Source organism: Antechinus flavipes, chromosome 3 (assembly GCF_016432865.1).
Source record: "Antechinus flavipes isolate AdamAnt ecotype Samford, QLD, Australia chromosome 3, AdamAnt_v2, whole genome shotgun sequence".
NCBI lineage: Eukaryota > Metazoa > Chordata > Mammalia > Dasyuromorphia > Dasyuridae > Antechinus > Antechinus flavipes.
Window position 1 is genome coordinate 618903813 of NC_067400.1, and position 12008 is coordinate 618915820.

At 52.4% G+C, this 12008-nt stretch overlaps 1 protein-coding gene across 1 annotated transcript in view; it reads left to right on the forward strand.

The window, feature by feature from the left end:
- The first annotated feature begins 334 nt into the window (after positions 1 to 334).
- The window catches only part of GRIK5 (glutamate ionotropic receptor kainate type subunit 5), a 33443-nt gene continuing 21769 nt past the window's right edge, over positions 335 to 12008 (forward strand). The window contains exons 1-6 of the mRNA XM_051989520.1: positions 335 to 1315; positions 7620 to 7749; positions 8171 to 8335; positions 8814 to 8911; positions 8994 to 9159; positions 9334 to 9512. Coding sequence (XP_051845480.1) covers positions 7671 to 7749; positions 8171 to 8335; positions 8814 to 8911; positions 8994 to 9159; positions 9334 to 9512 — 687 coding nt within the window. The 5' untranslated portion in view covers positions 335 to 1315; positions 7620 to 7670. The remainder of the gene's footprint in view (positions 1316 to 7619; positions 7750 to 8170; positions 8336 to 8813; positions 8912 to 8993; positions 9160 to 9333; positions 9513 to 12008) is intronic.

Here is a 12008-nt window from a genome sequence, read left to right on the forward strand (position 1 = left end):
CTCTTCTCCTCTTTTCCCCTCCTCCCCCCAGCGCCAGCCATCGAGGGAGGACGCGGACTCAGAGAAGGGGAGAAGGGAAGAGAAGCGGCAGCTGGAGAGGGAGAGGGGTGGCCTGAGGCAGGGCCCCGTGGAGGCCGGTGGCTCGGCGCTGAGGGGGAGCCGGGAAGGGGCGCCAGGAGGCCAGCCGAGTAGGGACTCGGGACCGCTCCATCCTTCCTTCTCCCGCTCTTCCTCCCCATCCCTCCTCACTGTTCTCCCCTTCCTTCCCTCCCACCTCCTCCTCCTCCTCCTCCCCCTTTTCCTCCTCCTCCTCCTCCTTCTCTTCCTCCTCCTCCTCGTCTTCCTCCTCCTCCCTCCCCCCGCCTCCTCTGGGCTCACTCTACCCCTCTGTTCCCTCCCCATCTTCCCCTCTTCTCCGGCCCCCCTTCCTTCTCTCTCGCCTCTCCAATTCCCCATCCCTTCTCCTCCTCCATCCTTTCTTCTTGCCCTCACTTGTCCATCTCCCTCTCCTTTCCTGTTCCTCTCTCTCCCAAGCTCTCCTCCCCCACCTTCCCAGCCTCTCCCCGGCCCCTCTTTCCCCATTACCCACTTTCCTCCCTGGAGCCCCATCCCCCACCCCCGTGCCCCCAGCCTCTTTTATCTCCCGCTCTCCCTGCACTACGAGATTCCGAATCCCCCCATTTTCTGAGCCTTCTTTATCTCCCCATCCTTCCCATCATCCACTCTCACCATCTCCCCCCCTGTCTTTTACACCCCCTATTTCCCTCGCTTCCATCCTCCCTCTTCCTTACCCCTGGGCCTGATGCTCCCTCGGTCAGGCCTGAAGACTTGAATCCCTAGTCTCCGTTCCTCTGCTGCCCCAGGGGAGGGGCAAGGCCTGGGGGGGAGGGGGAAGAACGGGGTAACCCCCTCCCTCTGCCGGCCCCTCCCCTCCCCCACCCCCTCACCCCATGGCCACGGGCTACATCTCGGCCCCTTCCTCACCCCCAGCAGCCCCCCCAGGCCGACCCGGCTGAGGGGAGGGGGCCGGGGGTGGGGAGCCCCATTTGGGCCAGCTCTCTCCCTCCCTCCCTCCATTACTCCTTCCCTTCTCCTCCTCCATTTTCTCCTTGCATTCCCCCTTCTCCTCTCCCCTCTCAGGCCTGCCCGCCAGCCCTCCCTCTCTCCCTCGCCCCTTCCACCTGGCTCCTCACCTCCAGCAGCTGGGGACCAGAAGACTCTCCCCTTGCTCCCATCTCAGTGTCCCTCCCCACCCCCACCCCTCTCGGCCCCTGAGCCGGCGAGAGAGCCCCAGCCGTCTGGCCCACCAGGATCCGTGAGTGTCTGCCGTGGGCACGGGGGGTGGGGTGGGGGGAGTGGGGGCGGGGTGGGGGAGTGGGACTGGGCGCAGCCAAGCTGGCAGAGGGGGGATGGGGGCTGCTCCTGGGAGCAGGCTGGATTTGCCCACAGTCTCCAAGGCCCCTGGCAAAGCGCCCTCACTGACTGCTCCCCCCAGGGAACCCAGGCTGGGGCTGGGGGCTGTCGGGGAGGGCTCTTTCATGCTGCCGTCCCCTCGTTTCCCCAGATCACTTTTCGGGTGCTCCCAGTATCTGCTGCTTCTCTATTTCCCCTTTCCCCCAGTGCTCCGGCCTCTCCCACCCTTTGGGACATATTATTGACTTTTCATTTGTCTTTCAGCCTCTCTCTCTGAATGTGGATTGTCTCTTGTCTGGCCGGCTCTGTCCCTGTCTTTATGACCTAGCCTCTATTTCGTTGGGGTTTTTCTCTCCATTCTCAGTCTCTGCCTCTATTTCCCTGGTGTCTTTCAGGCTGTGTCTGGCTGTCTCCTTCCCCCAGTCTCTCTCCGTCTGTTTTGCTGTTTCTCTTCTTCTCTTTCCCCCATCTAACGCTCTATTAGCTCCTGTGCTTCTCAGTGTCTCCCTGTCTCTTAATTCCTGCGCCGGGGTCTCTTTGCATCTCTTTAGGTCTCTTAGCTTTGGTCTTGCTATGTCTCCCCGTTCCTGTGACCCCGTCTTTTTCTGGTTTTCTCTCTATCTCTCCGGCTCTCTCTCTCCGATCTAGGCTTGATCCAGATTCTTGTTTCACTGCCTCTGTCGATTTCTTTAAGCCATCTGTTTTCCTTAACTTTCCCAGCTCTTCTTTCCATTCTCTGTCCCAACTCTATCTTGGCCGGTCTCTTTATCACCTTTTCCTCTCACTCTGCATGTCAGACTCTCTCTTTGTCTCTCATAGTCTCGTGCCATCTCTGTCACTCTTCCTTCTTGCTCTATATTTTTCCATCTGTCTCATTCTACTCCTTTTTATCTTATTCTCTGTGTCTCTCTCTGTACCCCTCTGTGTGTTCTGTCTCTGTCTCCATTTATCTCTTTGATTTCTTTCCATTTAACTTTTGAACCTCTCATTCCTCTCTCCAGTCTCTGCTCTCCTCTCCTTCCCTCACTCCTCCTGATTCCATCATTCTCTCTTTCCCTCCCTCTGTGTGTCTCTGCTCGTCTCCATGTCTACACTATTTCACTGTCTTTCACCTGTATCTACTCCATTTATTTCTGCATCTCTTTCTCCCCCCGAGCTTTGGTTCTGGACTTTCTCACTCTGTTTCTCTGCACCCCTTCCTCTATGTCCGTGTCTCTGCCCCCTTTTTGTGTTTCTGGCTCTTATTCTCACTCTCTCTGTTTCTGTTCCTGTCTCCTAGCTTTCCCTCATTCTCTGTCTCTGCTTCTCTCCCACTTCACCGTCTCTTGTTCTCTCTGGGTGTCTCTGTTTCCTCCACCTCTGCCTCTCTCCGTCAGTTTGTGTCTGTTGCTCTGCCCCTCTTCTTTTCTCAATCCCTCTCTCCAAACGCTCCAAATGGGTGTCTCCGTCTCTTTCTTCCTCTGTGTCTCCTTTCCTCCATGACTGTCAGTCCCTGTCTTGATGACTCCTCCCTGTTCCATCTGTCCATCCTTTCTGTCAGATCTCATCATTCCCTGACCTCCTTTCGGACCCCACTTCATCCGTTGTTCTCCTTTCCATCCCTTTTGCCCTTCTGCTTTCTCTTACATGCCTCCTTGTTTTCCTTCTTGTGTGTTCCTTTCTCCATGTTTCCTTCCCTATCTCTTAGTAATTTTTTGTTTTTTTCCTCTGGGACCCCTTTCACCTCACTCCCTCCCCCCCAATTTATCTGTGTTTCCTATCCTTCCTCTTCATTTGATTTGTATCTGCTTGTCCTTGCTTTGGGCTGTCTGTGTCTGCCTGTTGTTTTGGATTTGACTTTATCCATCTACCTGAGTTTCTTACTCTATCCAATGAACAGAGTGTGTGTGTGTGTGTGTGTGTGTGTGTGTGTGTGTGTATCTGTCTGTCTATCTTTCTGCCTTTCTATGTCTCTCTCATCTCTCTGTCTCTCTCCTGTCTTCCTTTCTCTCACTTCCCACCTCTACCTCCTTCTTTCTGTCACTCTTCCTTCCCTCCCTTCTTTTCTCTCAGTCATCTGTTTCCTACTCTACCCATCTGCTTATGTCTTTCTCTCTCTTTCTTCCTCTCTCTGTCTCTCTTTTCTCTATTTCTCTCTAAATGTCTCTCGGTTCCTGTTTCTATCTCCATCCCTGTCTCCGTGTGCTTCGCTCACTCAATGTTCTCCTCTCCCTGTCTTCCTTTCCAATATACTTTTACCTTCCTACCTTTCTTCCTCACTGATTCCTGTCTTCACATAACTCAGGCTTCCCTTTCTCATCCAAGTGACCTCTGCTTTTCTCTTGGTCTTCCACCTTCAGGGACCCTTAAACCAGCCAGTCATTTATACCCCGATCCAGAATTATAAAGCATAAATTCGCAGAGCTCAAAGAGCCAGCCCTCAGAATCAATCTAGGTTGTTTTTTTTTTAAATACACATGGTGAAACTGAGGCCCAGAGAGGAAAAGGTCACACAGTACGTCAGAGTTGGGACTAGAGTTATGACAGTCCGAGTCCCAGTCTGGGAGTAGTCACCACAGGAGCTGTCCAAGGTTTATTTCATGATCTCTGCCCAGCCCTCCCCATCCCAGTCTCCTCAGGTAACCTACAGCTTCTCAAGGTCCTGTAGTGAAATGCCTTGGAGACAAGAGCCCTGTGAAAGTCTGGTAAAGATCCTTCTAAAAATAGAAATGATAAGTAATAGTAACGTCTTATGCAGCACTTTATTGTTTACAAAGCATTTCTATCCATTATTTAATTTGATAATTTCCTCTGTCTGGACCTCAGTTTCTCCATCTGTGTGCAAGGGGATTGGTGCAGATAATCTTTAAGGAACTTCCCTGCTTAGACCTTTTCTGTTCTAAGGTCCCTCCCAATCCTGAGAGTCTTATGTTTTAAGTCCCTCCCAGTCCTGATAATCCATGTTCTAAGGTTCCTTCAGCCTCTGAAGTGGTATGATCTGTATTCTTGGGTCCCTACAAGTTCTGACATTCCATGTTCTAAGGTTCCTACAGCCTCTGAAGTGGTATGATCTGTATTCTTGGGTACCTCTCAGTCCTGACAGTTCATTTTATGATTTATGGTCCTTTCCATTTCAGACACTTATGTTGTAAGGTTCACCCTCAGCTTCTGTTCCCCAGTCCCTCCCGGCACTGATCTTCAGTTTATTGTGTCTCTTCCATGCATGACATTGTATATTCTAACATCTCCCGCTCAAATATTCTCTTCCATCTTTGCTATTCCGCTCTCCAGGTCTGACAGTCTTGATATATCCTAAAGTTCCTATGGTCTTCTGTATTCTTAAATTCCTTCCAGGTAGAACATTCAATGGTCTGTATTCTAAGACCTTTCCTGTCTCAGACATTTTCTATTCTGTGGTCCAACTATAGCTCTGACAGTCCCTGTTCCAAAATCTTTTCCAGGCCTGACATCTTGTATTCTAAAGTGCCTCTCTGCTCTTACATTACATGTTCTAAGATCTGACATTCCTTGTTCCAAGGTCCCTTCCAGCTCTGACATTCCCTGTCCTAAGAGCTTTTCCAGTTCTGAAATTCCATTTTCTTTTCTTTTCTAAACAGAAAGATTGCATTACTTTAAATTTTTAAAAAATTATTTTAATATTCTTTTCTTTTTAAAATTTGAGTTCCAAATTATTTCCCTGCCTCCATCTCCTTCCCTACCACTGAGAAAGAAAGCAATATTATAGCAATTATACATATGAAAGCATTCAAAATACTTCCAAGTAGCCATATTTTTTAAAAGGAAAATTAAGTGAGAAAATTGTACTTCCATTTGTACTTAGAGTTCATCCATTTCTTCTCTGGAGATGAATAGCATTTTTTCATCATAACTCCTTTGGAACTCCCAGCCCTGCTTTCCTTGTCCTAAGAGCCATTCCAGCTGTGTCATTCTATGTTCTAAGGTTTCTCCTATCTTTTGCATTCTCTTCCCTATGGCCTAAAAGCTCCTCAAATCCCAGTTCTAAAATTCTCTGAGTTAAAGGTCTGGCAGGAGAGGGGTGGGAGAGAAATTCAGGTTATCCAGGCTCTCCCATCAAAAATCCACTATCCTCCTTCTGTTGACCTAAGCCTAGGGTTGGATTGGTTGATGAAACTCTTTCCCACCAAATCGTGTTGGGGTTCTATGAACCTCACTCTGAAGCAGTGATCTGCCAGAATTCATCCGCAGGTGGAATGGGGTGGTGAGGGGACCGGAGACCATGGAATAAACGATGGCAGGAAATTCAATGGTACCATGATAGTTGCCATCAATTATCTATCTGGAGTTTGGTTTTCAGGGAATGAACTAGTCCAGTTCTTATTGGCCAGAACAAAGAGCAAGGGATGGAATATATAGATGGGCAGCCTTTGGCTCGGCACAAGGTAAAATGTCACTATGAGCCCTGTCCTACAGTGGAATGGTCTGAAATAGGATGGAGAGAGGGGTGAGGTCCCTGTCACCGAAGGTCACTGGGATAATACATTTAGAGGTAAAAGACTTTAGAAGGACGTTTAATCATTACCCCTTATTTTATAGATGGGGAAACTGAGGTCCTGAGAGTTTCAGGGTCTTGCCCTTGTCACACAGGTGTAAGGGGCAGAGCCCCGGATTTGGACTCTGGTATTCAAGTAAAGGCTGCCATGTTGTAAAGACTTCTTGTTGTCTAGCATGGACTGGGACTCGGTGCCTTCCAGATTTGAGTCTGTTACTATGAATGGCTCGAAGTTCCCTCTTCTCTGGGGGAATTTATCTTTCCTAAGTTTCAGTATCTTTCTGATTGGAAAGAATAGGGGAAGACTGAATGTGGGGTGTGGGGACAGAACGGTGATGGGCTGAATGATAGTGATCACTCACTGTCTCCCTGACTCACCATGTGAATCCCTTGGGGGCTTTCGACTAAATGGTCTCCAAGGTCTCTTCTTGATTTGAGCGCCTGCTATTCTGATCTGGTTTCCCACTTCCCCCTAGAACACCAGAACAGTAGTCAAGTAAATCACTTTTGAAAGGTTGCCAACCCCTCCGCCTTACCTCCTTCACTGTTCTCCCTTTCTGTTTCTTCCTCTCTTCCCTTTCTGTCTGTCCTGAATCTCTGTCCCTCTCTCCCTCTGTGTTTCTCCCTGATGCCTCTGTCTCTGTGTTTCTTACTTTCCTCTCCATCTTTCCCTCTGGTTTCCCTCCTCCTCTTTGTCACCTTTTTGTTTTCTACTTCTTATGATTCTCTCTTTCTCTCTCTCTTCTTCCTTCCCTCCTTCATCTCCCTCTCTCCTCCTCTTCCTCCTCCTCTTCCTCCTCCTCTTCCCCTCTCTCTCTCTCTCTCTCTCTCTCTCTCTCTCTCTCTCTCTCTCTCTCTCGCCAGCCCCCTGGGATTGTGGGAAAGCTGGACGTCAGGGGAGGGGAGGTGGCAGGGATCTGGGCTGGGATAGCGTTGCCTGGTGACCGCTGCATCCTCTCTAGCCGCCTCCTGTTGCCTGGTGACAGGCGCCTGCCCAGAGATAGGGGCGGGGGTTGCTTCCTGGCCCTGATTCTGATTCCGGGGTGGGGATAGCCTCTTTGTGACCCTGTCACCCAGGGCCCTGATCTTCTGGGACTCTGAGCTCCCCCAAACTTGGGGCGGTCTCCCTGGGCTGTGAGGGCCTCCTCCGCTGGCGCCTTCTGCGGCTCTTCCCTCACCCCAATCCCTCTGGAGCGGCTTCATTTCCCCCAAAGTGACCCTGGGCTGAAAGCTCTCCCCGCCTCCAGTCTAGCTCTTGGGCTGGGAGCTCTTCTCCAACATTCCGCTCCTCCCCAGCTCTCGCCAGGGTCCCTCCTTCAGCAGGCCCCCCACCTCGGGGCCCCCCCACAGCTCCCTCCTCCAGCGATGGAAGCTCTTCTCACCTCCCCAGCAGTGCTCCCAGGCTGCGAGCTTCCTTCTAACAACGCGCCTTGGAGGCCGGTCTCCCCCTCCCCCAGCAGAGTCCCAGGACTGTGAACTGTCTGCGGCAGTGTTCCGGTTAGGGCCCCCCCCCAGTAGTGCCCCAGGCCTGTGTGCCCCCGCCCCCAAATATGCTTCTGGGCCCCCCTCCCCCAATAGCCCAAAGCCGAGGACTTTCCCCTGTGGGACCCTCCCTCTGCAGGGCCCTCCGGGACTTTCTCCCCCCGTGCCCCGGGGCCCTCGGCCCTGGAGACCTGGGAATGGGCTTTGCTTTCAGGTGGTACGTGGGGGCCTCGGGCAGCAGCTTCTCCATGAGGAGGGGAGGAAGATGCCGGCGGAGCTGCTGCTACTGCTGATTGTTGCCTTTGCCCACCCCAGCCATCAGGTGTTGTCCTCCCTGCGCATGGGTGAGGCCTCCCCCAGCCCTCTCCCCTCCCAGGGACCCCCGGCTCTCTCAGCTCAGGCCCCTGCCTCCTCACTCCCTGCCCTGCCCTCTCCCAGACCGGGCATTCGGGGTCCGGCCCCTTGCCTTTGAGCAGCCCCGCCACTATCGATAAGCTCCTGCTTCCTCGGGTGCCCAGAGACCTGACCTCTGACCACCCCCAGCTGGGACCCCCCTCAGGAGCCGGACCTCCCGGGCCCCCAGGATTCCTTCTCCCAGCCCTGACCACCCTCCCCCAGAGCCTCGGAACCCTAATCCACCAGCTCTCGGTGCTAAGGGATCCGGGAGTCCTTGCCCCCCCTCCCGCCCCTACAGGGCCTTGGGCACCCCGAGCCCGAGGGCCGCCTCCCCGGGGCCTCTGGTCTCCCAGCCTCCTGTCCCCACAGCCGCCATCCTGGACGACCAGACCGTGTGTGGCCGAGGAGAGCGCCTGGCCCTGGCCCTTGCCCGAGAACAGATCAACGGGATCATCGAAGTCCCGGCCAAGGCCCGCGTGGAGGTGGACATCTTTGAGCTCCAGAGAGACAGCCAGTACGAGACTACGGACACCAGTGAGCGGGGTCGAGGCCTGGGCCTGGGGCGGGGGGACCGAGGGCTTCCCCAACCACAGAGGGAGCAAGGCAGGGCCCCAGGCCTGCTTTCTCTCTGTCCCCCAGACTTCCCGAGGGTTCCCTTCCTTTCTCTGCCGCTCAGGCTTTCTCTTCCTCAACTCTCGCCACCGGGTCCCCTTTTGACCAGTTATTCATTAAAAATGCAGATTAAGTTGAGGGGGAGAGGGACTCCTCAGTCCCTGGGCTGAAGGGACACCCCAAGGAGCCATCCGTGGGCCCCAGTGGGTCTGAATGGCCCCCAGCAAGTCAGAACTTGAGAGGCGACACTTCACTTGGGAACCAAGACATGGGAGTTTCTTTGTCGGTGGCCCCCCCAGGGGGGTCCCAGAGAAGGGAGGGTCAAGGCTCCCTTGAAGGGGGGAGGGGGCAGGGTTTGGGGCCTGTGCCTCATGGGAGCTTCCCTCTCTACCCTCTCAAGTGTGCCAGATCCTGCCCAAGGGGGTCGTGTCGGTGCTGGGACCCTCCTCCAGTCCGGCATCGGCTTCCATCGTCAGCCACATCTGCGGGGAGAAGGAGGTGAGGGGCCGAGGGGCGGCTGGAGGAAAGGGGGACAGGGCCGAGGAGGGAGGTACAGACCGTTCTCTGTCCCCTTCTCCAGATCCCCCACATCAAGGTGGGCCCAGAGGAGACCCCCCGGCTCCAGTACCTTCGGTTTGCTTCTGTCAGCCTCTACCCCAGCAATGAGGACGTCAGTCTGGCTGTCTCCCGAATCCTCAAATCCTTCAACTATCCCTCAGCCAGCCTCATCTGTGCCAAGGCGGAGTGTGAGGGAGGGGACCCAGCAGCGCCCTCCTCCTCCCCGTGGGCTTCCTCAGTCTCTCCGTTGGGGGAGCTCGGGCCCCCAGACCCCCCCAGACCCAGCCTCCCCTCCAGCCCCCTCAGGGTCTGGGCCGGTCTCCGGGAGGCCTGAGCCCAGACCCCATCGCTTTCTCCCCTAGGCCTGCTGAGACTGGAGGAGCTGGTCCGAGGCTTCCTGATCTCCAAGGAGACGCTGTCAGTCCGGATGCTCGACGAAAGCCGGGACCCCACACCTCTGCTCAAGGAAATCCGGGACGACAAGGTCTCCACCATCATCATCGACGCCAACGCTTCCATCTCTCACCTCATCCTCAAGAAGGTCGGTGACTCCCCCCACAAATGTCCACTTTCTCCCCTCGGCCCCGGACTTTGGGGCTCACCCAGGAGCCGCTACCCCCAAAAAGGCCGGGGGAGAGCTCAGGGCAGCCGCTCCTGCTCCTGGCTCGGACTCGCTGCTCTCCTTGCCGAGGATCATTTTCCTCACCCCAAAAATGGCGCCGCTGGCCCCGTTCCCCCGGGCTGACGTGAACATGAAATGACGGACGTGAAAGACGGCAGAAAAAAGTAGCTTGGGACCCGACTGAGGGGCAGACAGAGGGGAGGTGGGAGGAAAGAGAGGGAGCAGGGAGAGAGATCTTCGGGAAGGAACCCCGCAGGGATGGAGAAGGGGAGATGGCCGGGTTTCCAAGGACGGAAGGGGGGAGTCCGGAAACCACCGACCAGGGCTCTTCGGTTCAGTTTCTGGTCATGCTCTCGGATGAGAGAGGGCGGTTGGTGCGCACCCAGAAAAGGAAGCGGGGATCAATCAGGCTGGTTTCATGAGCAACCGTCCACACCCACCAGCCCCTCTGCCTTTCTCCGACAGCGCGCAGACTGACAGGGGATCTCTGAATCGTTTACTTTTTGGCAAAATATTTGATATTTTTGAGGACGCGCTGGAGAGACGTGAGCCAGCTGATGGCCGAGGCAGCTAGATGGTGCTGGACAGAGCAGTGTGCTGGATGTAGCATCAGGAAGACCCGAGTTCAAATTCTGTCTCAGAAACGTATAGCTCTATGATGATGGGCAAGTCTCTCAGCCTCGGTTTTCTCATCTGTAAAATAGGGATGATAAGAAGAGCATAGGGTTATTGTGAGGATTCAATGACCTTATGTGTGTAAAGGGCTTTGCCCGCCCTAATGCTCACTGTAAAAGGTGGCTAGCTGTCCTTATGACAATTGATTTAGTGACGATAAGGAGCAAGACTAAAAAACACAGAGGGTCAGAGAGAATATAAGATTTAGAACTTGCTGAAAGACAATTTAGAGATCACTGTCAGCTTGAAGGGAGATTTCTTTTTTTTTTCTTCTCTTTTTTATTATATATTTTATAATAACTTTATATCGACAGAATCCATGCCCGGGTAATTTTTTACAACATTATCCCTTGCACTCGCTTCTGTTCCGATTTTTCCCCTCCCTCCCTCCACCCCCTCCCCTAGATGGCAAGCAGTCCTAGATATGTTGGATATGTTGCTGTATATCCTAGATACAATATATGTGTGCAGAACCGAACAGTTCTTTTGTTGCACAGGGATTGAAGGGAGATTTTTAATGAAGGCACTACTAGAGATCTATGCTCGACACTGTGCTGTTTAGTATTTTTTAAAATCCATTAATATTCTGAATTCATGGTTTGCATCCTCATCCAATTTGCAGAAGACTCAAAACTAGTAGCGAGACCTAAGGGAATGGGATCCAAAAAGATTTAGACAGATTAGAATAGTGAGTTTAATTGAATAAAATTTCACATAATCAAGATAAATAAGAATAATAGCTAATATTCATGTAGCACTCCACATATATAGCACTTTGAAAATAATATCTTATTTAATCCTCACAAGAAGTCTGGGGAGGTAGGAAGGCATATTATCTCCATTTTACAAATGAATAAACTGAGGCAGATCAAGGTTAAGTGACATGCCCAGATTCACAATCTAACTTGGATCTTCAAAGTCTTAAGTCCAAGATTCAAGGACAAACTGTGACTAGATGATAACAGTCTGTGATTCAGGGATTTTAGCATCCCAAAAACCAAATGAAAGTGTCAAAAGTTCTCAGTTCTGGATACCATGTTCTAGGAAAGACTTTGACAGACTGAATGATGGGGATAGTGAAAGCCATTTAGACCAGAGATAACAAACACAACTCCCACAGCAGCATTTGCACCTCCAGCTCAAAGCAGATTAAAATGTAATTGGGAAACACTTAACAAAATAAATAAAAATACAATAGAACAAAGAAGTGTTAACACGGTGGATTTCTAAGTCGATATATAGCCTGGAGGGATCTTTACAGAGGATTCTTGGTTTTTATTTGTATTTAACCGGCACTTTCTGACTGTGGGAGAAGTGAAAGCTGAGATGGGGAGGGGTCTCCATACTCACTACCTGGGCCGTTGTGTAGAAGAGGTGATATAGACTTCCTGCCCTTGGCCCCAGGGGAGAGAGCTGAAGGCAGTGGGTGGAGATGGCTAAGACTGATTTGGGAGAAAACGTTTCCTAATAATAAGAAGTGGCCTGAAGGGGAATTGACTGCCCCAGGTGGTGGATTCTCAGTCCCCGGAGGTCAGCCAGCAGAAGCTGAATGATTACTTAATGGGAATCGAGAGAATTCTTGGGTTGGAGCAGGTTAGGTTGGATGGCCTTAGAGGTCCTGCTGAATCTGAGATGTTGTGATTCTGTAGAGGGACTGAGAGGGGCAGATAGATGGAGAATTAGGGAACATGGAGAGACAGAGTGGAGATGTTGAGAGACTGAGGAGAAGAGAAGGGGAGC